General features: G+C 41.5%; 3 protein-coding genes across 7 annotated transcripts in view; 2 read left to right on the plus strand and 1 right to left on the minus strand.

Moving 5' to 3' along the window:
• The window catches only part of IQCG (IQ motif containing G), a 47,168-nt gene extending 46,164 nt beyond the window's left edge, over positions 1-1,004 (minus strand). For 2 of the 4 annotated variants that reach the window (XM_055315921.1, XM_055315917.1), the window contains exon 1: positions 736-1,004. The gene's annotated coding sequence lies outside the window, so the exon portion shown is untranslated. Of the gene's footprint in view, positions 1-397; positions 557-735 lie in introns of all 4 variants that reach the window. The other 2 variants (XM_055315918.1, XM_055315919.1) reach the window with 2 other exon arrangements.
• Positions 1,005-1,340: 336 nt separating this feature from the next.
• RPL35A (ribosomal protein L35a) lies at positions 1,341-4,585 on the plus strand. Its single transcript, XM_055316222.1, has 4 exons — positions 1,341-2,008; positions 2,200-2,352; positions 3,598-3,742; positions 4,527-4,585. The coding sequence occupies exons 1-4, from the start codon at positions 1,998-2,000 to the stop codon at positions 4,548-4,550; spliced, it is 333 nt and encodes a 110-aa protein (XP_055172197.1). The 5' UTR covers positions 1,341-1,997; the 3' UTR covers positions 4,551-4,585.
• Positions 4,586-7,679: 3,094 nt separating this feature from the next.
• Positions 7,680-27,555, plus strand: part of LMLN (leishmanolysin like peptidase) — an 82,363-nt gene continuing 62,487 nt past the window's right edge. For both annotated transcript variants that reach the window (XM_055316334.1, XM_055316335.1), the window contains exons 1-6: positions 7,680-7,937; positions 20,214-20,311; positions 21,572-21,602; positions 22,469-22,551; positions 23,044-23,161; positions 26,700-26,878. In XM_055316334.1, coding sequence (XP_055172309.1) covers positions 7,719-7,937; positions 20,214-20,311; positions 21,572-21,602; positions 22,469-22,551; positions 23,044-23,161; positions 26,700-26,878 — 728 coding nt within the window. In that variant the 5' untranslated portion in view covers positions 7,680-7,718. The remainder of the gene's footprint in view (positions 7,938-20,213; positions 20,312-21,571; positions 21,603-22,468; positions 22,552-23,043; positions 23,162-26,699; positions 26,879-27,555) is intronic.

A 27,555-nucleotide genomic window follows, 5' to 3' on the forward strand; every position in this document is an offset into this window, starting at 1 on the left:
GATCATTGCAAGAGCCTCCTAGTGGATCTCCGCGCTGTTCTTGCTTCCCTTCCATCTCAACAGAGTGACAGTATTAAAGTGGAAGTCAGATTGAGTCTCCCCTCCATACAGAACTGCTCAAATTGGCTTCTTACGTCAGAGTAAAAGCCTTCTTTTCTTTTTCTGTTTTTTAAATTTTGACCCTGTTAAAATGGAAGTCAGATTGAGTCTCTCCTCCATACAGAACTGTTCAAATTGGTTTCTCATCTCAGAGTAAAAGCCTTCTTTTCTTCATTTTTAAAATTAAATATATATATATATATATATATATATATATATATATTTAAAGCCTTCTTTACAGTGGCATCCCGGCTTCATTCTTTTTTTTCCTCCATAGAGAACATTTTTCTTATGTTACCTGCTCATATGCCATATATTTTGCTTGCTTGGGGTCTTGCTTCCCTTCCTAGGACAGGTCTGTAAGCTCAAGAGGGCAGAGAATTCCGTGGTTTCGTTTCCTGCAGGGTCCTCCGAGCCAAGAGCAGAGCTCGGTACATAGTAGTCGTTCAATAAACTGCTGAAACAAATGAATGAACCCGGAGGGAAACCCAAATAAACCTGCAATGGTTAGACGCCCACTAGCCTATCTTCCCATCACCTGCCAGGATTTGCTAGAGACCCACTTCGCGCAGGCGCAGTGCTTGGGCACCCCACAGCTCCCCGGGTAGCTGCTCTTTAAAAGGCGGCAATACTCACTCTGGAGTCCAAACGAAGGATTGCAGGTTAAGAACTTGGAGGACGTTTCTGCAAAGAGATGAGAGAGGAGGAGGAGGAAAGGGGTGAGGTGGGGGGGGCGTAAAGAGAAGAGCTCCTCCTGCCCTCGTGCTCTTGCCCTTTCTCTTCCGCGCTAGGACCCGAGAGTCTCCATCCTCCCAACTCCTAGTTAGAGAGAAAGATGCTCCCACGTGGGCGAATCCAGTCTGGGGTCCCCGAGGCGGGGCGGCAGCCTGCACCCGGCTGCAGGAACCAAGCCCTGCTGTTTCTATGGCAACGCGAAGCTCCGGGGACCTTTTCTCGTCCTCCTATAGCTGGCTATGCTCTTGCCTCCCTCTGTTTCAAAAACCACATATATTACAACTCTCAAAGATAAAAGCACTCAGAGAAAGACCTGTAAGAGTGCTCTCGAATGTAGTCGTTTCTTTCAGTCAAAGACAACAGCTGAGGCTTTTTCTTTTTTTTCTTTTTTTTTTGGGCGGTTGCGTTAGACGCCTAAACCCGGGGGGCGGGGCGGAAAGGTGTTATCCCACAAGGCCACGCGGCGGGACCTCGCCTCTCTCTTTCCGCCATCTTGGAGCCTGTGGAGGTGAGGAGAGCCCCCGCTCCTGAGCTTTGGGGGCCGATTAAGTGCGGTGAGACGAGCCCTGTGCTGCGGCGGGGCGCTGGTGCGGCTCGGAGGCTGTGTCAGCGAGCGAGCGCTGTGGATTCCAGCGGCGGGGAAGCCAGGATGGCGGAGATGCGGGGCCGATGATGCTGGTGCCCGGACTCCCGGAGAACCGGCGCTCCCGTCATCGCCGTTGCTGCTTGGGCCTTAGCGGAGGGATAAAGGCCGTTCGCCCGTTATTTTATTTTATTTTTTTATTTTTCTCTCAAGACGCTCCCACTCCAGACCTGGTTATGTCTACGAGCTCCCCTTCCTCTGCCTTGCCTTTCCCATTCAGTGCTTCCGCTTCTATTTTGTGTGCTTCTCCGATTCCTCGCTTTTCTTTCCTTTATTTTTTTTCCCCCTTCCTACCCGACGTGGTCTGAGTTCGCCCGGGGCATCCTTTCGGCGTCTCCAGGAGCTGTTTCCTTGACTACGAAGCCGGTTCTGCCCGAGGTGTCTCCCACCTGAGAGACTTCCTGTCAGATGCCGAGCGCTACCGAGAGCGGACTGGGCGGGAAACGTGCTTTTGCAAGATTTTAAACTGGTTCTTTTTGTTTTAAGGCCTGCTGGGAACAGGACTCCTAAAGCGACGACTATGTCTGGAAGGTACAGACTTTATAAATATGATTTTTTTTTTTTTGCATCTGTAAAAAAAAAGTTTGCTGAAAACTGGGGGGGGGGGGCTGGGGATTAGATGTTCGCTGCAGGTGACTTTTGAGTAGAGCTCGTTACAGGTGAGCTCTTCCAGTGAAACCAGATCTTTGCACGACTTATGGTCACTCTGTATTTTGTCTCAGGCTTTGGTCCAAGGCCATTTTTGCCGGCTATAAACGGGGTCTCCGGAACCAGAGGGAGCACACAGCTCTACTTAAGATCGAAGGTGTTTATGCTCGAGATGAAACGGAGTTCTATCTCGGCAAGCGATGTGCTTATGTCTACAAAGCAAAGAAGTAAGTTCATAGTGTTAATGCCTCTTGCATTTTTTTAAGAATTTTTTATTTATTTATAGTCACAGAGAGAGAGAGAGAGGCAGAGACACAGGCAGAGGGAGAAGCAGGCTCCATGCACTGGGAGCCCGACGTGGGACTCGATCCCGGGTCTCCAGGATCGCGCCCTGGGCCAAAGGCAGGCGCCAAACCGCTGCGCCACCCAGGGATCCCTCTCTTGCATTTTTTAGTTGAGATTTGTCGCATTTTCCTATTCAAAGGAGAAGAAGAATCAAAAGATGTTGGCAAAGCAGTTGGTACTTTTGTGTTTTGTACTTTGAATCTTTTTTTTTTGAAGATGTTATTTATTTATTCATGAGACAGAGAAAGAGAGAGGGGCAGAGACACAGGCAGAGGGAGAGGCAGGCTCCATGCAGGGAACCCAAGGTGGGATTCAATCCCAGGCCACCCAGGGATCCCTGCCCTGTACTTTGAATCTTTAAGGAATTTCATAGGAGGTCATAGAAGGTTGTTACTTGTCTGGGTAGTGTTGGATTTAGGTATCCTCTGCACTTAGAAAGATTTCAGCTATTGACTGTTTCAAGGAAGGAACCGATTCCTTACTTTATCTCGTGTACCTTGATTCACTTTGTTGCTTTCTTGAAATTATGTTGTATAGGTGTTTAAAAATGTCTGGGGCCTTGATTCTTAAATTCATTAAACCAGTGAAAATCTCTGGGGACATAGCTTTCATCTCCACCCCCCCCATTCCTCCTGGAATGAGAATAATACTTTAAAATTATAACTCAGATCATCTGTACGTTGCTCAGATTCCAACTCTTCCCCGCCTTTAGTAAAAACAAGGGTCATTAAGGAGGCTTTAGGACCCTAGTCATTCAGGGCTCCCTATTTCTACTGTTAGCCCAGCTAGGATTTACTCCATACCTTCAGCCTTTCTGTGTTTTTTTAAAAAATATTGCAGCTACTATCTTACATTCTATTTATCTTACTTACCTACTGGGTTATCCGAAAGGGAGTTACTTTGTAAACTATTTTGCAGACTTAAAAAAAAAATTTGTGTAAGTGTCTGGCATACAATAGGTACTCAAATATTTGTTGAATGAATGATGCCCCAGGGATTTTAGTTTCTCTGATATCTTAGTGGCTAACTGCAGTTGTGAGCCACTGACTAGAAGTCACCTTGAATTTGTGTTACTCTATACTGGCTGCCTGGGTTCTCATACCTCTTTCATCCTTCTCTAAAACCAGCAACACAGTAACTCCTGGTGGCAAACCAAACAAAACCAGAGTAATCTGGGGAAAAGTAACTCGTGCTCATGGAAACAGCGGCATGGTTCGGGCCAAATTCCGAAGCAACCTTCCTGCGAAAGCCATTGGCCACAGAATCCGCGTGGTAAGTACAGTTATTAGCAGTATGAAATTGTTGAGTCAAACTAAGCTCAGGAGTTCGGGCTCTGATCTCTAAAAACTAATGTGATTTTAAAATGTCACATTTTAAATGGGTTGTGCTTCAAAATCATCTACTGTGTAGATATATTATGAAACAGATTCATGGCAGTAGAAGGAAAAGTGAATGCAATGTGTTCAAAAGGATTGTACCTAGATTTCAGATTTTGCTAAAGCTTGGGTGAGGGGGGATAGTATGTAAATGAACAATTTATTGGACGTAGAAGTGATTATTAGAAAAATTCACTTTTCCTGGCATAATTCAGGATATTCTCATCTCTTCATCATGACAGTCTTGTTACAGTAGGTGTTACTAGCCTTATTTTAATAGAAAACTGATGCTAGTGTTTCTAGGTCCCATGACTTGGCTCAAGTCCTTGAGTTTAGATCCTGTGGTTTTCTAAAATAGTTACTGTTTTCCTTAGCGTTCATTTATAGTAGATAGGGCTATATTCTTGGGGTCCCAGGGTACTTTTGAACCCTGTCGAGCCATTGAAATTTTTCATCAGGAGGTTTTTATATTGTCCCTGGAAGAAGCAAAGTTAAATGGATTTTCAGTGCTCCTGGTACTGGTTCTTAAAATGTGTTTATGTAGATACAAGAAGAACTTGGTTCTCTCCCTTTTAGAGATGAGTAGTGGAACAATGGGAGGTTTATCCATATTGTTGTAACGTTTATAGATTTGTATATAACATCCATCTAATTATGCTGTTTTCTTTTTTTCTTCCTAGATGCTGTACCCCTCAAGGATTTAAACTTATGAAAAGTAAATAAATAAAGGTGTAGATTTGTTCTCTTGTATTTTTGTTAAATGGCTTAACATTTTCTTTTTCCTAAATTCAGGTTGCTGTATTTAAATGGTGGTGATTATCCAGCATTTTCAGAGCACAAGGAAGCCAGGGAGCTATATGTAATAGCAATTAGAGAGATGTAGACAATAGGAGAGTTTTAAGAGGATAGGGAGGATAGAGTATCTTAAATACAAGGCCTTTCTTACGTGATGGGGGAAGGAAACAAGCTTTGATTGGAAGCAGTGGGAAGGAGTGTGTTGGAAGGTTTAAAGTGATGGAGCACATCATGTTCTTTGAAAAGCTTTTTTGCAAATGGAGACCACATATTCCAGGAAGGACAGAAGCCGGGAATATTAGCCAGTACAGATATATACCATGACATTCATCCAGGTTTCCACATGAAAACGGATCTATAACTCACTTTTAAGATTTTATTTATTCATGAGAGGCAGAGACGTAAGCAGAGGAGCCTGATGCAGGACTCAATCCCAGGACCCTGCGATCACACCCTGAGCCAAAGACAGACACTCAACCACTGAGCCACCCAGGTGCTGCCCCCTTTTACAGTTTTTAATTATAGGTAGCTTCTCTAAGAAGCAGATGCCAAGAAACAATTAGCATGCTAAATATGTATAGGGTGGTAGGGGGCGGGTGAGAAGGATGTTTGAAGGAGATAAAGGAAAGGATCGGGTAGCATACAGCAGTTGTAAGAAAGGTGTGCTTAGTCTCATGGTGGCCCTCAAGCCAAAGTTGCTGTTGGAAAAATCTGCTTTCACAGAAATAGCTTTGTGTTTGTATTGCCAGACCCATTTGGGCAGATTTAGGAAGAATGGCTTCAAGGCAAATGAGGTGGGTGGGTCAGATGCAGCTTGGTCCGGCATTAGTCGTGTTTTCCTCATGGCCATGATAAGGTCACTAGAACCCTAAGGAGATTGACATTGACAAATCTGGTAAATGGCAGGAAGTACCAGTTTCAGAGCTACTCGATTTTAATTGTTGAAAAACAACAATTTACAAGTATTTTGTTGTGCTATTTAAATAGACGTATCAGGTTTTTTTTTTTAAGAGTGCATAGGTTGGGGGCCCGGCAGGGACAAATGGAAAGGAGTTTGGAGCCAGATCTCCTGACCAAGACTTTGATCTGAACCCAAATCAAGGGGGGTGCTTAACCAACTAGGCCACCCAGATGCTGCAAAGATGTGTCAGTACTCTTGGGGTGGCCAAGAATAGGGAAGAAATGTTTGGGGAGGTATTTCAGAAAAACTGGCCTTCAGGATTTATGTGAAACCAGAAGGCATTTGATGAAATCTTCAACTAGATTATGTAGTATATCTGAAACCTATTGTGGGTAATAATTGGAAAGTAAATAGAAAACTAAGATTATGCACGGTCTTGTGTAAGGTACTAAGGATTAAGAGAATTTAAAGACCAATCCATTGAGCAGTCTTCAAAGATAACATGTTCCTAGCTTTGCAGGGTAGGTAATGGTGCATTTACAAAGTTGGAGATCATGGGTGGCGGTGGGGGATGTTGGTGAGTTTGAGGAAACTAGGATACTCAGTTGTGAACATGTCCAGGAAGGCAGATGGATATCCAGGTCTAGATTAGGCATACAGAGAAGGAAAGCTCATAAAGCCTGTAACCTTTGTGGGAGTTAAGTGAGTAGGATGATGATAGGGTAATAGAGGTAGATACAAACAGGAAGTGGTGGGCATTTGAGAAGAGAAGGCCGAGACTCCTTTTATGACTTGAGTAAATGCAGAGGCAATACAGCCTTGCACACAAATTCATCAGCTGATTCAGTACAGCACTTGGGAGAGGGTGCTTCTCTTGCCATGAGTTTTGGTGAGAGTCCTGAAGCCAAAGGTACCATTGGAGAATCCTGTTTCAGAGAAATGAACTTGGTTAGCAGTTGGTTGGCTGGGTCATGAAACAGCCTCAGTATGACACTACTGTTTAAGCTTGATGTTGACTGGTGGTGGTTTGTGTTCAGAATTCAGTTTCTTTGTGGTCTCGTAGTGGAAAAAGCACATCCTGAAAGTGATAAATTTGGCTTGGGATCCCAATTTCCACTAGTTGTGGAATGATAGACTTCTTAGGTAATGAGCCTTAATTGGTAGACTGCCCCACCCTTGAATTTTAGTACATGATCAATGTACCAATGAACTGTACAATATGTTTTTTTTTTTGAGATTTGAGAGAGCATGAGCTGGGGGGAGCTGCAGAGGGGGAAGCCAACTCCCCGATGAGCAGAGAGCCCCATGTGGGACTCCATCCCATGATCCTGGGGTCACCACTCCTGGGATTACCACCGGTGCCAAAGGCGGACACTCAACCGATCGAGCCACCCAGGAGCTCTGAACAGTGCGATCTTGGCGCCATCCTTTCTTTCCTATCCCCACAGTTCCTAATATAGTAATTAATAGTATTCAGTTCTGGTTAAACAACTGTTCCAATTCAGTGCTTCCAGTCACTAATCTTATTAGCTTAATGGGCCTGAGGAAATTTTCCAATATTCGATGTTTTATAGTTAACTCCTGGCCTAGTTTGAAGGTAGTTTCCTTAATGTCAAGGAGCCACCTGGTCCGTTCCTGGGTTAAATGCAGTTGCAATTCTTGTTTTTTTTTTTTTTTTTTTTGCAGGGTTGTAGGCTCTACACCCAATGTGTATGATCAAGTGTGCCGTACTGACTGAGCCGGCTGAGCATTCCTAATTGTTTTAATAAGGGATGGAGTTGAAAAGGAAGGAAAACGTTGATTTTACAACATGACTTTAGTTAAGAAATGGGCCTAAAATTGGTGACTGAGGGTAAAAAGTAAAAATGAGAATTCCATTCATCTTTCGTACAGAGGGCTAAACCGTTAGGATTCCCCGCAGTTTAAGCCACCCGGCACCTAGCGGATGCCTATCCAAGGTGACGTCCCTCCAACCCCACCCCCAGTCGTCTCCAGCCCAACCCACGTGTGCCGCTAGGCCGCCTGTAGGGGCGGGCTTCGCCCGGAGACGCAGCGGACGTGACGCGGCTCTGACCCCGGCCAACTGTGGGCCATGCTGGCCAATCGAGAGCCGGCTTCCCGCGGGGGCGGGGCCGGCGCCGGGGGGCGGGGCCGGGGCGGAGACTGCACGCACTCCATGGCAACGACGCTCGGCCCGAAGATGGCGGCCGGGCGGGAGGGAGTCGCCGGTTCCTCCGGCTCGGGGCCCGGCCCTAGCCAGCGGCGCTGGCGCCGGTCTTCGTGGGCCCGAGGCGTGCTACTTCTGTTGGGCGGCCTCTGGGCTAGCTCCACGTCTGTCCCTGTCTCCTTGCACAGTTCCCCCCCCTGCCGGCACCACGTCCCCTCAGAGGCCGAGGTAGGGCGCGGAGGGGCGGCGGTGGGCGCCGCGAGGGTGGGGTGAGCGGGCGCCGCCGAGGCGGAGGCAGCTGCTGGAACACGGTGGGGGGGAGGAGAGCGCGAAACCGGCCCGGAAGCTGCGCTCCTGGGGGGCTGCCTGGGGCCCCGAGGCCGCGACCCGGCCGCTCCCGGGTGTCGCTGGGGACTCGGGGTCCGCCCGCGGCCTAGATGGGCGGTGGCTCCAGGAAAGTTTCTTAAAGGGCCAGTGCGCTCCCGAGGCGAGCGCGCGCCGAGGAGCCCAGCCTGCTGGCCCCGGGTCGCTCCGTAATTGGCGGTCGTCCGCAGTCGGGGACCAGGCCGCCCTTGAAGTGAGGACGACTTAGAGCGGGCTGCTCCCCGGGGAACGTGGGTCACGCCCCTGGTCTTCCCTTACTTGTCCGGGAAGGCGCCCTGGCGGAGGCGGCGGAGGCGGAGCCCCTGGGAAGCCGCGGAGCACGAGGCGGCCGGCGGCAGCCCGAGCGGAGGCCGCTGCAGCTGCGGGGAGCGAGCGCCCGTGCTCCTGCGGGGCTTCCTCCGGGCCGGGCCGCGGGTACGCTTGGAAGCCGCCCCCCGCCCCCTCCGCCAGCGCGGCGGCCGGCCCGTGCGGACCCTGGTGCCTCGGCGGGTCTGGCTCGCGGGGCGTCGGGATGGCGCGAGGGACTCGCCACGGCACATCGCGGGCCCAGCCCCTCCGTCCGGGCTCGTGGGGTCTGCGGCGGCGCCCAGAGTTGGCGGGTCCAGTTCCAGGGAGTTGATGATGACAACTTGTCCAGGGAGCTGATGACCATAACTTGCTGCCCAGGAAGCTGATGACCATAACTTGCTGCCCAGGGAGTTGATGGTGATAACTTGCTGCCCAGGGAGTTGATGACCATCACTTTTTGCCCTGGTAGTTGATGCTGATAACTTGCTGCCCGGGGAGTTGCATGACGATAACTTGCTGCCCGGGGAGCTGATGATAACTTGCTGCCCAGGGAGTTGATGACCATAACTTTGCTGCCCAGGGAGCTGATGACAATAACTTGCTGCCCAGGGAGTTGATGACCATAACTTTTTGCCCAGGAAGTTGATGATGATAACTTGCTGCCCAGGGAGCTGTTGGCCATAACTTGTCCAGGGAGCTAATGACGATAACTTGTCCAGGGAGCTGATGACCATAACTTGCTGTCCAGGGAGTTGATGATGATAACTTGTCCAAAGACCACACTTTGGGGCTTACTGATCGAAAGGTTTGGGAAGAAGTTGATAGGGGAGCTAAAGGCATGGAGAGGATGTCGGGGGTTCTGTGAAGACAAAATTCAGGCTTGTTTTCGAGTTACTTGACCACGTCACCAGGTTTATCTGTTCTCCTGCCCTGCAGGTGCTGACCACCTTACACTCCATTTGCCTCCCTCTCTACCTCCTTTCAGTCCTCGCTTAAGTTCCCTAAGTTCAAGACTCTAGCAGAGTGCTCTAAACCCTTCCTAGTGTGTCTTACCTGTACTCTCTTCTGGCGCTTGACCACACACTGCTGGGGGGGGGGGGTATTTCTCATGCATTTCTTTGTAGTCTTGCTTTTGTAGTTAAAACTGTAAGGTTGGGATCCCTGGGTGGCGCAGCGGTTTGGCGCCTGCCTTTGGCCCAGGGCGTGATCTTGGAGACCCGGGATCGAATCCCACGTCGGGCTCCCGGTGCATGGAGCCTGCTTCTCCCTCTGCCTGTGTCTCTGCGCCTCTCTCTCTCTCTCTCTCTGTGTGTGTGTGTGTGACTATCATAGATAAATAAAAATTAAAAAAAAAAACTGTAAGGTTCCTTCAGAGGAGGTTTATGTCTTTGATTCCTCCACAGTATGTAGCCCATAATAATCAGTATTCTTGGAGGAAAGGTGATAGAGTCCCTAGGGCAAGGCAGCCTGTTCTGATTGAATTTATGATTTATCTAATTACTTTATCCAGAAAGACTGACCTAGACATTTCCAGTTCAGCCCAGAAACCCAAGACCACTCATTTTTGTGTAATTTACAAAAAGTTCTATACATAACTGTTCAGAACCATATGTGCCAAAATATTAAGTTTGGAGCTTGTAGCTGTATTCCAGCTTTTATCATGACACTGCATTTTGGCTGAATTTTATTTATTTTTAGTCCCTTGGCAACTTTTAAGTTTATAATACAGTATTGTTGGCTATAGTCATTATGCTATATATTACTTCAGGGCTTGTTTATTTACTGGTTGCAAGTTTGTACCTTTAAACAATATATCCCCAATTCTTCCATCCCTGATGAATTCTTTAAAAAAAAGGGGGGGGGGCAGCCCGGGTGGCTCAGCAGTTTAGCGCAGCCTTCAGCACAGAGCGTGATTCTGGAGACCCGGGATCGAGTCCCACATCGGCCTCCCTACATGGAGCCTGCTTCTCCCTCTGCCTGTGTCTTTGCCTCTTTCTCTCTGTGTGTTTGTCTCGTGAATAAATAAATAAAATCTTAAAAAAAATTTTTCTGCAAAACCCTGTGCTGCTTTCTTTGAATTTAGATTAGGGTAAGAGAAATCTATTCCAAGAACTGCAAAATCTCTCCACTAGAGGGAACCTAAATAGCTGCTGCTTCTAGTGGTTGCCGGCATTCAAAACTCCAATCTATATTTGAATATCTCCGTGGATAGGGAGATTATTGCCAGAGACAGCCCCTTTCCTTTTTGAAGATCATCAGTATAAAGTTCTTCTTTTATGGAGCTGAAAACTCTTCCTGAAACTTCCACCCACTATTCCTATTTATACCTCTTGGCTAAACAAATTCAATAGTGACAGTGCTTCAGATATTAAAAGCAATCTATTAGGTACTTTTTGAGACTTCTCATCCTTAGTAAATATTCCCAGTACTTCATAGACTATGTAATAGCAAGTCCCTCTATCCATTGCCTTAGCTTTTACCTAAATATAAAGTATAAGCAAGGGCTCCCTCGGTGGCTCAGTGGTTTAGCGCCTCCTTCAGCCCAGGGCCTGATCCTGGAGGCCTGGGATCGAGTCCCACGTCGGGCTCCCTGCATGGAGCCTGCTTCTCCCTCTGCCTGTGTCTCTGTCTCTCTCTCCGTGTGTCTCTCATGAATAAATAAACCAAATCTAAAAAAGTATAAGCAAGAATTCTTTATTGTACTCCTACTAGTGACTACACTTCTGTTAAATGCTATAAGAAATTCACATTTTTTTTAAATTGTGATGGGAAGTACAAAACATGTTGGAAAAAAAAATACAGAGGTGGGGAGGGTGAGGAGGCACCTGGCTGGCTCAGTTGGTAGAGTTTGAAACTCTTGGTCTCTCAGTTCCATGTTGGATCTAGAATCTACTCAAAAAAATTTTTTTTGACACATTTAACTTGTTTTCAACTAAAACCTCTAAGTTTCATTTTTTTAATCATGTTAATTAAAACCAAAAAATGAAATAGTATAATGAACTCCCATGGACCTATCACCGAGCTCTTACTTTATTTATTCTCTCATTCTTGTTTACTTCCACCCATTCTCCATCCTCTCACTTGTTATTGTTACTTTTAAGTTTGTTGTTGGGGCACCTGGGTGTTGTGCCCAAGATCACCAATCCGAGAAACCACCGAGGAGCCGACACCGATGCAATCACAGGAGGGTTTATTTACAAGCTCGAGCCTGGGTCCAAGTACACCCGACGCAGCGGAGCGGGACTGAGCGGGACTTGGACCCCGAGACTAAGGGGCTTAGCAACTTTATGGGGGCCAGTGGCCAATGGGATACACAGAAAGTTGCACAGTCATGCTGGTCCGGATTTCCGGTTAGGGTGTGTCCTGGTCTTTGATTAGGGCGGGGCAGTGCCCTAAGTAATAAGCAGGTCAGCACAAGGTGGGTGCAGCCCAAAATAGTCAGTCCTGCTCTGCTTGTCCAGGGGTAGGGGATTTTGTTCGATTTCCTGGGTCCCACACTGGGAGACTCAGGTGATTAATAACTCGTCTGACTTTTGATTTCAGCCCAGGTCACAGCCTCAGAGTTGTGAGATCAAGTTCCACGTGGGACTCTGCTGGGAGTGGAGCCTGCTTGGGGTTCTCTCTCTCCCTTTGCCGCTCTCCCCTCTAAAAAAAATATTATTTTAAAAGGTTTTTTGTTTGTTTGTTTGTTTGTTTGTTTGAAGTAATCTCCATGATCAACATGGGGATCTAACCCGTAACCCCAGGATCCAGAGTGGTGTGCTCTACCAACTGAGCCAGCCAGGTGCCCCTAAAAGTTTTCTGGTAAAACTTACATATATTGAAATGCAATAATTGCAATCATGTACTTCCATGTGAAACTTGCATTCACATGATGTAGAACATTTCCATGTGTTCAGGAAGATCCCTACCCCATCCTGCGCCAGTCTCCCATTCATCCTGATACTCCAGGCAACAGTTGTTCTCATTTTTTTTTTTTAAGATTTTATTTATTCTTGAGAGACAGAAAGAGAGAGACATAGGCAGAGGGAGAAGTAGGCTCCCCCCAGGGAGCCAGATGCGGACTCCGTCCCCTGTCTCCGGGGATCACAACTAAGCCAAAGGAAGATGCGCAACCACTGAGCCACCCAGGCCTCCCTTAATTGTGTTTTGAAAAGTTATGTCTTTCAAATAATTTCATTTCATTGAAGTTAACAAATTTATGGATATAAAGTTTTTCTTAATATTGTCTTGATCTTTTAAATGTCTGCAAAGGGTTCTGGTACCAATTCCAGTGTATGAGGGGTTTTCCACACACCACTAAGCAACTCTCCTACACAAGCTGAAACTCCTTTCTGACACTTATCAACCCAGTGATAGCATCAGATTCCACAGTTTACAAGACTGGCCCCCACTCCACCATTTCAGACACCATTTGTAAATCCAGACTGTCACCTGAGCTTCTGATCAAATGACTTTAGAGTTTCCAGTAACCCTTTCCTTGGGTTGGATTAATTTGTTAGAGCAGCTCACAGAACTCAGAGAAAAAATTAACTAGTGGATTACTGGTTTATTATAAAAGAGTATAATTCAGGAACAACTAGATGGAAGAAATGCATAGGGCAAGGTATAGAGAAAAGGTGAGGAGTTTTCCCCCATCAGAGCATTCCGTTCTCCAGGAGTCTCTTTCGCGTGATGTGAAAATTAATAAAAGGAAACTTCATTTAGCATGGAGCAGGGAGGTCAGCAAGAGGGAGCTCTCATGTCCTAGCAGTCATCGGCAGTTGCAGACCTACCAGGTAGTGATGGGCCTTGCATGTGGATACTACTTTACTATCCCATTTGGAAGAAGAATGTTTTTCCTCCTTGCCTTGCAATAGTCCAGCCAATGAGAGATTGTTACAACTAAGCCAATGGAAAGCCATTATATTTCAAACTTCCAGTTTATTCCAGTGAATAACATTTTGCTTATAACGCCCTCCCAGTTTCCTTTTCCACTCTATAAAAGACTAGTATTCCTCTTTTGTTCTTCAGACTTGCCTATGGTTTTCTTGTAGCATGCTTGTCCTGGATTGCAATTCTCTGTTATTCCCAAATAAACCCATTTTTGCTGGAAAAATAACCAGCAGTTTTATTTCTGAGTGTAACAATGTTCACCAACAGGAAACTCATCAAACCCCATCCTTTTGGGTTTTATAGAGTCATCATTACCTAGACATGATTGATTAAATCATCAGCCATTAGGGATTGAACTCAACCTATGACCCCTCTCTCCTCAGAGATGGAATGAGTGGAGACTGAAAGTTCCAACTCTCTGATCACATGGTTAGCTCCACTGGCAGCTAGTCCCATCCTCAGATGCTTTCCAAAAGTCACCTCATTCAGATAACAAAAAACACCTTTATTGTGGTGCCTAGGTGGCTCAGTCAGTTAAGCATCTGCCTTTGGCTCAGGTTGTGACCTCAGGGTCCTGGGATCAAGACTCATATCAAGCTCTCTGCTCAGTGGAGAGTCTGCTTCTCCCTTTGCCCCTTTCCACCTTGTACTCATGCACATGCTCTCTCTCTCTCTCTCAACTTTAAAAAGAAAAAATTTTTTTTTAGATTTTATTTATTTATTTATGAGAGACACACAGAGAGAGGCAGAGACACAAACAGAGGGAGAAGCAGGCTCATGCAGGGAGCCTGAGGTGAGACTCGATCTGGGACTCCAGGATCACGCCCTGGGCCAAAGGCAGGTGCTAAACCACTGAACCACCCAGGGATCCCTTTTTTTTTTTTAAAAAAAAAAAAAAAAACATCTTTATTACTCTTATTACTTAGGAAATTCGAAGAGTTTAAGAGCTCTGTGCCAGAAATGGGACAAAAACCAAAAACATTTCCTATTGTAAGTCACACTATCACAGTCTGTAAAGTCTGTAATGTCTTATGTTTCATTGTTGATATTGGCAGTTGGTGTTACCTCTTTCTCTTGGTCAGTCTGCTTAGAGGTTTATCAGTTATATTAGTCTTCTCAAGGAATTAGCTCTTAGTTTTATTGATTTCTCTGTTTTCTTTTAGTTTTCCAGTTAATTGATTTGTTGAATTAACCCATTTAGCAATATGTATTGTGTCTCCCTTTATCCCTGATAATATTCCTTGCTTTGAAGTATTCTTTGTCTAATAATATTCTGGCTTTCTTTTTATCAATGTTTACATGATGTGTATTTTTCCATTCTTATGCTTTCAACCCCTTTAGGTCTTTATAGTTAAAATAGGTTTCTTAAAAATAGCAAATAGTTGGATCTTGCTCTGCTCCTTACTCTAACAATCTCTGCTTTTTAATGGGAATGTTCAGTCTATTTACATTTTTTTTTAAGATTTTTTTTTATTTATGAGAGACAGAAAGAGAGAGACAGAGACATAGGCAGAGGGAGAAGCAGGCTCCTCATAGGGAGCCTGATGGAGGACTTGATCCCCAGACCCGGGATCACACCCTGAGCAGACATCCAACCACTGAGCCACCCAGGTGTCCCAAGTCTATTTACATTTAATGGGATTATTCACATAGTTGAATTTGGGTCCGCAATTTAGCTACTTATTTTCTCTGTTTCACCCTTTTGTTTTCTCTGTTCTCCTTTAATATTCTAATTGATTCTTCTGTTGACTTTTTAGTTTTATCTCTACTTTTTAAATTGAAGCTTAATTAAACTACAAGATGTGATATATTTGTACTCATGATTAGATTATGAGTCTTGTATTTATAGCATCTACTTAAAGTTAATATTCATGTTAAATCTAGGAACTTTAAAATACTATAGTTTTATTTGCACTGTGGCCATTTTGCTCTTTTTTTTTCTTAAGGTTTTTATTTTTAAGTAATCTCTCTACCCACATGAGGCTTGAACTCAACAACTGTGCGATCGGCTGCCTGCTCCACTGACTGAACCAGCCAGGTTCTCCCTTTTAATCTAAGTGTAGTTGACACACAGTGTTACATTAGTTTTGGGTGTGCAACATAGTGATTTCACAAGTTTATACCTGATCCTAAACTCACCACAAGTGTAGCTACCATCTGTCACATACAACACATTAGAATATCACTGACTATGTTTCCTGTGCTGTACCTTTTATTCCTGTGATTTATAGATTCTATGACTGGAAGCCTATATCTCCCATTCCCCTTCACCCCTTTTGCCCATCTCTTCACCCCCTTTCTGTCTGGCCCATCAGTTTGATTCTTTTTTTTTTTTTTAAGGTTTTATTTTTTTATTTGAAAGAGCACAGAGGGAGGTGAGAAGGAGAAGCAGACTCCCTGCCAAGCATAGAGTCCAGTGAGGGGCTTGATTCCAAGACCCCAAGATCATGACCTGAAATGAAGGCAGATGCTTAACTGAGTGAGCCACCCAGGAGCCCCTGTCTGATTCTGCTTTTTGTTTATTTGCTTAATCATTTTTCTTTTGGTTAGATTTCACCATTTTGCTATTGTTATACATTACCTCTATATATATTATAAATCTCAAATTATAATTTTCCAATTTTATTTATTTTTTTTTTTTTAATTTATGATAGTCATACAGAGAGAGAGAGAGAGAGAGAGAGGGGCAGAGACATAGGCAGAGGGAGAAGCAGGCTCCATGCACCGGGAGCCCGACGTGGGATTCGATCCCAGGTCTCCAGGATCGCGCCCTGGGCCAAAGGCAGGCGCCAAACCGCTGCGCCACCCAGGGATCCCTAATTTTCCAATTTTAATTTTAAAAAGTTAATGTCTCTAAAAAAAAAAGAAAATAAGTATGTGTATTATTAGGTTAAGGGTCTCCAAGACCACCTCGGGTTTTGTGATTTGCTAGAAGACTCACAGGACTTGACACATAGTTGTACTCAAGCTAAGATTTATTACAGTGAAAGGATACAAAGCATAATCAGCAAAGAGAAAAAGCTCATAGAGCAAAGACTGGAGGAAAGCAGGCACAAGCTTACAAGAGTCCTCTCCTAGTTGAGTCACGTAGGATATGCTTAATTCCTTCAGCTATAACTTTGAACTGCAAGCACAAAATGTTGTCTGACAAGGAAGCTCATCTGAGCCTATGAGTCCAGGGTTTTTGTATGAGATTGGTCACGTAGTCATAATTTCAGTCACTAAAATTTCACTCTGAAGAGTAAACAAGTGTTCAGAATAAACTATATTGTTTCTATTAATACTTTAGGCACAATGAACCTATCTTATCACTTTGGGAAATTTTATATCAATGTAGGGAACTGATTACCATTCAGTTTCCAAGATCTGCAAAAGACTGAATGTTTATGTCCCTTCCAAAATTTATATGTTAAAATCCTAACTCCCATTATGATGGTTAGGAAGTGGGGTAATCAGGTCATGACAGCAGAGCCATAATGAATAAAATTAATAATACCCTTATGAAAGAGACCCCAGAAAGCTCCTTTGCCTCTTGTGCCAAAGGACACAGTAAGATTATGGCCTTAAAAAACAAGTAAGGGGCTATCACCAGACGCCCCATCTTAAACACGTTGATCTTGGACCTACTAGTCTTCAAAGTTGTGAGAAATAAATTTCCGATGTTTATAAGCCACCCAGTTTATGATATTCTATTATAGCAGCCTGAATAAGATCCAAGATACCATTTAGGGTCATTTGCATGACCATGAAGAACTTCCTTTAGATTTCTTATAGTGCGGGAAATAAATGTGCTGGTGATGAATTCTCTTAATTTTTATTTTTCTGAAATATATTTATGTCCTCTTCATTTTTGAAGGGTAGTTTCATTGTATATGGACTTCCTTTGGCACTTTAACTATTTGTTCCATTGTCTTCTGATCTCCTTTTTTTTTTTGTTGTTGTTAATTAAAGACTACTTTTTAGAGCAGTTTTAGTTTTACTGCAGAACTGAGAAGAAGGTATAGAGATTTCCCAAACACCGTGTTCCCCCCCACGTGCATAGATTCCCCCGTTATCAACATCCCCAACCAGAGTGGTACTTTTTTACAATTGATGAACCTCTATTGGCACATTATAATCACCCAGAATTCATAGTTCACATTATGATCATTCTTGATGAGATACATTTCTTGATGGGGGACAAATACAATTGGTATGTAGGTTTTCTGTATACAGATGTCTTTGTACACAATTTTTAACTCATTTGAGTAAATACCAAAGAGCACAGTTGCTCAGTTGTATTGATGAGTATATTTTCTTTTGTAAGAAACTGCCAAACTGTCTTCCAGAGTGGCTGTGCTATTTTGCATTTCTACCAACAATGAATGAGAGTTCCTGTTGCTCCACATCTTTGGCAGCATTTAGTATTGTCCATGTTCCAGATTTTGGTCATTCTAATAAATGGGCCGTAGAATTTCATTGTTTTAATTTGCATTTCCCTGATGACATAATATGGAGCATCTTTTCATATGCTTGTTTGTTTAGATCTTTTGCCCAGTTTTTAATTGAACTGTTCATTTTCTTATTGAGTTTTAAGACTTCTTTGTATATTTTGTGTAATAGTCCTTTATCAAGATGTGTCTTTTGCAAATATTTTTCTTTCAGTCTGTGGATTATCTTCTTATTCTCTTCATGTTATCCTTCATAGAGCATAAGTTTTTAATTTTAATAAACTCAGATTTATCAATTATTTCTTTCTTGGATCAGTCTTTTAGTGTCGTATCTTTTTTTTTTTTTTTTTAAGATCCATCTATTTGAGAGAGAAAGAGAGCAAGCAAGCATGTGCATGAGTCAGGGGTAGAGGGAGGGAATTTTCAAGCAGACTCCCCACTAAGGTAGAACCTGATGCTGGGCTTGTTGCTGGGCTTGTTGCTGGGCTCGATCTCATCATAACCTGAGCTGAAATCAGGAGTGAGACATTTAACTGACTGAGCCACCCAGGCGCCCCATTTAGTGTTGTATCTAAAAAGTCATTGCCGTACCCAACATTGTCTAGGTTTTCTCCTATGATATTGTCTAAGAGTTTTATGTTTTACGTTTTACATTTAGGTGTGTAATACATCTTGAGTTAATTTTTGTGAAGGTATGGCATAAGGTCTGTCTCTGGGTTCTTTTTTTATTTTTTATTTTTATTTTTTATTTAAGATTTTTATTTATTTATTCATAGAGATGCAGAGAGAGAGAGAGAGAGAGAGAGAGAGAGAGAGAGGCAGAGACACAGGCAGAGGGAGAAGCAGGCTTCATGCAGGGAGCCTGATGTGGGACTCGATCCTGGGTCTCCAGGATCACGCCCTGGGCTGCAGGTGGCGCTAAATCGCGGCACCACCGGGGCTGCCCTTCTTTTTTTATTTTTAATGTGGATGTCCAGTTGTTCCAGTAGCATTTGTTGAAAAGCCTTCTTTGCTCCATTGTATTACCTTTACTTCTTTGTAAAAGATCAGTTGACTGTATTTATATGGGCCTATTTTGGAGCTCTCTTTTCTGTTCCATTGATCTATTGGTCTATTTTTTTCCTTTTTGAAAAGTTTTAATTGAAGTATAGTTGATGTATAATATTAGTTTTAGGTGTACAACATAGTGAGTTAACAATTATATACATTACAAAATGCTCACCAGGATAAATGTAGTTACCATCTGTCATTATACAATGTTATTACAATATTGTTGACTATATTTCCTATGCTGTACTTTTTATCCCTGTGACTTGTTTATATAACTAGAAGTCTATACCTCTTTATCTCCTTCATCTATTTTGCCTATCTCCCCACCTCCCTCTCCTCTGGCAACCACCGGTTTGTTTTCTGTATTTTTTAGTCTGCTTTTTGGTTTTTGTTCATTTTTTATTTTGTTTTTTTAAGTTTGTTTGTTTATGAGAGAGAGAGAGAGAGAGAGAGAGAGGCAGAGACAGAGAAAGAAGCAGGCTCCTGTGAAGCAAGGAAACCAATGAGAGAGACTCGATCCCAGGACCCTGAGATCATGACCTGAGCTGAAGGCAGATGCTCAACCGACTGGGCCACCCAGGCGCCCCTGTTTCTGTTTTTTTAGATTCTACATATAAGTAAAATCATGTTGTCTTTCTCTGACTTACTTCACTTAGCATAATACCTTCTAAGTCTATGTTGTCATGAATGGTGAGATTTCCTGCTTTCATTTATGGCTGAGTAATATTCCATTATGTAATACGATACCTTCTTTATCCATTCATCTGTCAGTGGGCACTTAGACTGCTTCCATATCTTGGCTACTTACTTACTTACTTATTTATTTATTTTAAGATTTTATTTATTCATCAGAGACACACACAGAGAGTGGGGGAGAGAGAGAGACACAGGCAGAAGGAGAAGCAGGCTCCATGCAGGGAGCCCGACGTGGGACCTGATCTCGGGTCTCCAGGATCCCGCCCTGGGCTGAAGGCAGACGCTAAACCACTGAGCCACCCGGGCTGCCCTCCTGGCTATTTTAAATAATGCTGCAATAAATTTTTTGACTCCTCTTTTGTTAGTACCACATGTTTTGATCACTGTAGCTTTACCACATGTTTTGATCGCTGTAAATCTTGAAGTCAGGTCTTATCAGTCTTCCAGCTTTGTTCTCCTTCGACATTTTTGTTGGCTATTCTGGGTCTTTTGCCTTTCCATATCGTCTTCAGAATCAGTTTGTTTGGTAGCTTCAATATAACTTGCTGGGATTCTGATTGGGATTGCTTTGAATCTATAGATCAAATTGGGAAGAACCAACATCCTGATAATATTGGGTCTTCCGATCTATGAATGTAAAATGTCTCTTCATTTATTTAGTTCTTTCATTATTTTCTGGGTGTTACACTTAAAATTTAGTTCATTAATTTTAGGTTAGAATCTGAATTGGCTAATCTATACAACACCTTTAAATTTTTTTTTTCAAATCTATTTTTTTCAGGTCATAAATAAGGTTCATCTTAAGACAAATCATGTTGTAAAAAGAGATGTTGATGAACATTTAAGAATCAAGACTGTGTATGATAAAAGTATTGACGAGTAAGTACAACATTATTTTGTGTTTTTAAAATTAAGAATCAGGGCTGCCTGGGGATCCCTGGGTGGCGCAGCGGTTTGGCGCCTGCCTTTGGCCCAGGGCGCGATCCTGGAGACCCAGGATCGAATCCCACGTCGGGCTCCCGGTGCATGGAGCCTGCTTCTCCCTCTGCCTGTGTCTCTGCGCCTCTCTCTCTCTCTCTCTCTGTGACTATCATAAGTAAATTAAAAAAAAAAAAAAAAAGAATCAGGGCTGCCTGAATGGCTTAGTCAGTTAGGCCTCTGCCTTCTACTTAGGTCATGATCCCGCAGTCCTGGGATCAAGCCCCATGTCAGGCTTCCTGCTCAGTGGGGAGCCTGCTTCTCCCTCCTCACCCCCCATTTGTGCTCTTTCTCAAATAAATAAAATTAAGAATCCAAGTATTAAAGATATTTTCATCTGTTACCTGAAGATCCATAGATGGAGCTACATGTTAATGCATCTTCAAGATGGAATTAAGCTAAAAATACTTCTTAGTCTGGAAAGATAAAGACTATGGGATATGATTAGAATCTGTACATCATAGGGGCGCCAGGGTGGCTCAGTCAGTTAAGTGTCTGCCTTCGTCTTCGTCTGCCAGAGTCCTGGGAATGAGCCCTGCATCAGGTTCCCTGCTCAGCGGGAAGTCTGCTTCTTCCTCGCCCTATGTTCCTCACCCTGCTCCTTCTCTCTCCCTCTTTCTCTCTGTCTCTCTCTCTCACTCTCTCAAATAAATAAAATCTTTTTTAAAAAATCTATACATCATTAACAATTTAAACAGAACAAGTATGGATCTACTTGGATGTGGTCATAACATACCTGGAAGGCACATCCTCAATAAGTATGTGGAGGAAAAATAAAAGGAAGTACTATTATATACAATAAGAATACTTATAAAATCGTTAGCCAGACGAATGATAGTCTAATCTATCATTTAGTGTAAGAGAGGGCCAGAAAATAGATAAATTATGTATCTGTGGTTATATATGAAGAGCTATTAGGAGTAATTTTTGTGTTTCCCTCTCCTTCATTTCCCAAATGAATGAGATAACATGGTCATGCCTAGTATTGTGCTTTGGTACAGGGTAAACTCAAATGCTCATTGAGGTAAATTGAGATTTTAGGGGATTGATACTAGATCCTTCCACGAAACATTCCTTGGGGCTCCTGCCAGATATATTCTGAAAAAATGAGACAGTGCTGCCCATCATGGCAATTCTTATGTTTTATGTCTTCATTTTCAGATTGCTCCCTGAGAAAAGATACCTTGTAAAGGTATGTAGTAAATACTCATGGCGTGAATTTGCTGCTTTTAAAATGGGTGCACTTTATGTAAATTGTACTTCAATAAAGAAAATATATGCATGACTGTGAATGAATGAATGAATAAAAGATGTTGATAGTGAACGTATTTATTATTTTTCTTCAAAGGCATCTCTGATGCATTCACCAAAACTTTGTCCTTATTTGATGCTAAATGAATCTTCTCATTTTACAATTTAATAGTAAATCAGTCTACTTGTTTGCTTATTCTTTGTTTTGTGGGAGCAGAACATGCTGAAGACGGTGAAAAAGACAATTTTTGAAACACATTGAGAACACCATTGTCTTGTGGAAATAGTCATTCTCCTGGAAATGGATTTATCTGATTATATGATATGCCAGAGTTGTTTATAGAGGTCCTAACTTCAATAATTTCTTAGCTTAACAGAGTCACACATATACATTGAACCTATTCATTATGGGTCACAGAAATTGGTGAGATTAAAGTGGATCTTCTAAACATAAGATTTTCTTAACATAAATTACCTTAATGTTCGAATCATCTAATGCAGTCCCAAATTTGAAATAATTTAGATTAATAGTTGAGATTTATATATGCTAATCTTCTATTTAAGTGGAGATAGGGAAGGAATTTTTCACTTAATTCTCTTTTCCCAAACTCAACTAAGAAAATAAGAAAATTCCTTTGCTCCTTGGCTCATTCTCTTGCCACACAACCTTTGACTAGCACCTATATTCCAGGATTGTAAGGTTTTTTCCTTTTTTACCTTCAGTCATTAATATCCTGTGCTTACTTGTTTTAAATATATTTGTCCTTTAATTATAATTCTGACTTTTTTTTTTCAATTTTTGTTTAGAACAAACTTTTTCCACAAGCTATTTCTTATTTAGAGAAGACTTTTCAGGTTCGTAGACCTGCGGGCACTATCTTACTTAGCAGGTATGTTACATTCAATACAGGTCGTTTTCTTCAGGTGTTCAGTACTCTGACCTCCCCATTCTGTCAGTGTGGCATATTATGAAACTCATACTAGGATATTTTATTATGTTTGTCCTTAGAGACCAAACTGCAAGATATTTAAAAGGAATAAGAAAGTACTTGTTATGTAATCATTCTTTCCCTTATTTTCCATTATGATGTGACCTGCTAGATCTTTTCCTAGGGTGTACTTGTTGCCTCTTCCCCACATCCCCTTCCTCCCTTCATATGTCTACAGCAGTGACTTGTGAAGTATTTGAGTGTCTGAAAACCTAGCTTAGGAGAATTTCCATGAAACCAAAATTCTTTCTTAGTCTACTTTTCTAACAAAAATAGTAATCATTATTAATGAACTAATATAGTAGCTGCTAGTCTTTTAAAATGTTAACTGCTGTGAACTATTTTTCTTTCTTTTTTTTTGTAATTAAATTTTGATATACAAATGAACTGAAGACAACGTGCAACAAACCGATACTTACAGAAGGAAAATGACCCCCATAGATACTGTACCGGGGAATTTGCAGAGCACACAAAATGCGGCCCCGTTATAGTGCCTGAGGAGCACCTCCAGGTAATTCACCTTGCTCTTAGCAATGTTTTTACTCATTAGGATAAACTAAGAGAGGGAGATTTTGAATCTGTGAGTGTCACCAAGAAGTTTTTATAGACTTAAATTCAAAAGCTTCATTCTTCTATCAAAAGTAATCTTAAAAAAAAAAGTAATCTTAGCTGATTTTATTCTTTCATTGGTTTTCAAAAGAATTTATTGATATCTTCTCTTTTTTTTCTTTTCTTTTTAACAATTGGAGAAATTTTTTTTATATTTTATTTATTTATTCATGAAAGACACAGATAGAGAGGCAGAGACACAGGCAGAGCAAGAAGCAGGCTCCATGCAGGGAGCGCGTCGCGGGACTCGATCCCGGGTCTCCAGGATCACACCCTGGGCTGAAGGTGGTGCTAAACCCTGGCTGCCCTCTTTTTTTTTTTCTTTTTTCACTTTATCTCTGAGGGGGTTGCTGAATCATTTTAGCTAAGAACTTCATCTTTGTCTTCCAGAACAACCTTTAGTAGATATATGCTCAGTATTTTTATTTTTTAATTTATTTGACAGAAAGAGAGAGAGAGAGAGCAAGTTCAAGCAGGGCGAGAGGCTGAGGGAGAGGAAGAAGCAGGCTCCCTGCTCATCAGGGAGCCTGATGCAGGACTCAGTCCCAGGGCCCTAGGATCATGACCTGACCTGAAGGCAGCTGCTTAACCAACTGAGCTACCCAGGTGCCCTATATTCAGTATTTTTTAAGGGCAATTTGACATTATTTCCTAAAGTAAAAAATACGTATGGTATGCTTCAACCCAGTTTGGAAATGTGTTCCATAGGGCAGCCCCGGTGGCACAGCGGTTTAGCGCCACCTGCAGCCTGGGGTGTGATCCTGGAGACCCGGGGTCAAGTCCCACAACCGGCTCCCTGCATGGAGCCTGCTTCTCCCTTTGCCTGTGTCTCTGCCTCTCTGCCTGCCTCTCTCTCTCTCTCTCCACCTCTGAATTAAAAAAAAAAAAAAAAGAGGAAATGTGTTCCATAAAAGTACTTGGAACTGTGCAATCTATGTTCAAGGATATTCTTCGCAAAACTATAGATATGCCTATATTAGTATTAAATTATGGTATGATCCTATAATGGAATACTACGTAGCTGTTAAAGAATGAAGATCTCCAAAAAAAAAAAAAAAAAAAGAACGAAGATCTCTATATACTAACTTGGAAAGATATTTAAGCTCTAAAAAAAAATTGGAAACCAGTATGTGTAGTTAGCCTATTTTATTTAAGAATTAGAATTAATTTTTATTTTTTATTTTTATTTTTAAAGATTTTATTTTATTTATTCATAGAGACAGAGAGAGAGAGGCAGAGACACAGGCAGAGGGAGAAGCAGTCACCACACAGAGAGCCAGACATGGGACTCAATCCCGGGTCTCCAGGATCACGCCCTGGGCTGCAGGCGGCGCTAAACCGCTGCGCCACCGGGGCTGCCCAGAATTAATTTTTTAAAAAAGAATTAGAATTAATAATTCAACTTAATAAAACTGAAATTAAACCAAAAAATTAAAAAGTGTATGTACATACACAATAAAAAATAATCTGAAGGTATACACATACTAAAGAATCTGGAGTTATACCAAAATATTAATGGCTTTCTTTAAGAGTTGGAGTGTGGGGGGCTTTTTTTTTTGTTGCTAAGTTATGTATTTTTATAATCTGATTTTTCATATTAAGCATATATTACTTATCAGGAAAAAGATAAAAATTTTAAATATGTGTAACAGGAAACTAATTTATTATACATATATATTTGAAAATGTTATTGTCTTAGCTGTTTTTCTTTATTGAACTCTGTTCTCTGGTTACTTCTAGAAAATGAATATATTACTGAACATTTACTTTGTAACCAAAATTAAGAATATGTTTAGATAAAGTTTACTTTGTAATTTTTTTATTAAGTTATATGAAGTTCAGTGTGGCTTTTAGATACCTATATATATATTATTGGCACTAATACCACAAACTCAGCTTTCATTTCTTTTCTCAGATTTTTTGAGAATGTTTAAAAGGCTTTAGGGACACATTTAAAAATTAAAACAATTTGTTAGTTACACATCCAGCTTTTTTCCCAAGAAATTTAGAGGAATTTTTAAGATATATTTCCTGGGGCACATGATGATCTGTCAAAAGAGCATGTGACTTCATCTCTTGGATGTGAGTTTGAACCCCACGTTAGGTGTAGAGAGTACTTAAAAATAAAATCATTTAAAAAAAAGACATTTCTTGGGACACCTGGGTGGCTCAGTGGTTGAGCATCTGCCTTTGGCTCAGGTCTTGATCCCGGGGTCCCTGCATCAAGTCCCACATTGGCCTCCCCAGAAGGAGCCTGCTTCTTCCTCTACCTGTGTCTCTGCCTCTCTCTCTGTGTCTCTCAAGAATAAATAAAATCTTTAAAAAAAAAAGAAAAAAAAGACATTTCTTTGCTTTTTTTCTAAGATATTTTTTGTTTTTAATTCGCTTGGCTTTTCCAAATTCTGCTTCTTACATCTTGATGGATTGAGGGGGGTATCTTGATATTTTTTTTTTTAAAGAGAGATCATGAAAAAAAATGTTTGAAAATTAAAACTTTTTGTTACACCAACTATTAATAGTTACAAGTTACCAACTATTAATTTTTAATTTTTTTATTTAAAAAGTAATTGAACTGATAAATTATAAATACATGTGTTAGAAAAACAAGAGTAAATAATGAAATGAAATGAGGATTTTTGTTTTTTCTTTCTATAAAAGCATCTCTTACACCTAAATCACAATTTACTGATTTTTAAATTCATAATTTGGAGATTATAATTTTTATAGTGCTTTGAGAGAAGTTCTCTAAAAAGCAGATGTTACAAGGGCAAAGATTCAATTAGAAAACTAGAAATAAGGGGGATGGTGAGGTAACTTTACCCTGTAAACTCGTCTTTAAAAAGTAAAGATGACTTTAACTTTTTACCTTGTATATGTTTGTATTATATGAATTTTTAACAAAATACATGAATTACTTTATAATAGAAAATATATTTCCATTAGATAAAAAACTTCTTATTAATTTTTAGATAACTGTAGGTTAATTGATTTTTAAATAACTGTAGATTAATTTTGAAATAACTGAAAATTAATTTTGAAATAACTGTAGATTTTGAAATAACTATAGGTTCATAGGAATATGCAGTATATATACACACACAAAAGAAGGTCCAGTGTGATTTTCACCTAGTTTCAAAGTTTAAAAATTTTAAATTTTTTCTATTTGTCTTTTTTTACATCCTGATTGGCTACCCTTAAAAATAACGATTGTTTTAATTAAGATTATAGATTTATATTCATTTATAAAGTAGAAATTTTAGGAAAATAAATTCAAAATTAGAGATAGGAACAGAGTAGAGGTAGGAATGGATTTTGATAAAAGTTAAAGGGTAACAAATGTTAAATCATACGAATTTAGCGTCTGGATTCACTATAAAATAAAAGTCCCTACAGCTAACCTTGTCTCTGGTCTGATTTTCTGTTGCCCACCATGGGCGCAGCGATGCAGGGTCTGCCGTGGGGGTAAGTGGTCCTGTGTAGCAGTGGGTGTGCAAGACCAAGAGGGCGTCCGGGATGCAGACTTTGTTCTATATGTTGGTGCTCTGGCCACCGAGAGGTGCAGCCATGAAAACATCATCTCTTATGCAGCCTATTGCCAGCAGGAAGCAAAAATGGACAGGTAAACTTTCCCCTGAGACTTATTTCCCAAGATCTAATATAAGAACTCTTAGGTCTTAAGTGTGTAGAGTACAAGAAGTTTGCATTTTCCAGATTGATTCCAGTAGTAAGAAACTGTTCACTGCTTGGATTGGGGAGTGGGGACAGTAGGGCATGGGGGCGGGGAGAGTGTCAGGTGATAGAACTGTCATTCATATGGCAATGTCAATAACAACTCCAAAGAAAATGTACTGTGGAGAGATTTTATTTATTTATTTATTTATTTATTTATTTATTTATTTATTTATTTGTGGAGAGAATTTTCTTTGGAAATAAATACTTCTAATGAAACTATTTTAACTTTGAGCACCTCTGCTAAATCTAAGATGTTAAAAATAACTGTTCATCTAATTGTCATATTATTTGCTATGTCCTTCGCTTAAATTATCACTTAAACATTTGGAGGCTCTTTTTTGTTTACAAAAGATTTTTTTAAAATTGCCCAGTGAGGCAGGCTTGAAATGAAGTGTTACTATATATGCATAAGATTGCCTGTGACACTCCAAACAAATTAATCAAAAGTAGTAGAAATTGCCACATTCCAAGATAGATTAACACTGTCAAATCTAGGAGAGTTAATATGAAGGGTTCACATGTATGTTAGGACCATTGCTGAGGTATTGAACTTTCATCTATCTG

This window comes from Nyctereutes procyonoides, unplaced genomic scaffold, assembly GCF_905146905.1.
Source record: "Nyctereutes procyonoides isolate TBG_1078 unplaced genomic scaffold, NYPRO_anot_genome, whole genome shotgun sequence".
Taxonomy (NCBI): Eukaryota; Metazoa; Chordata; class Mammalia; order Carnivora; family Canidae; genus Nyctereutes; species Nyctereutes procyonoides.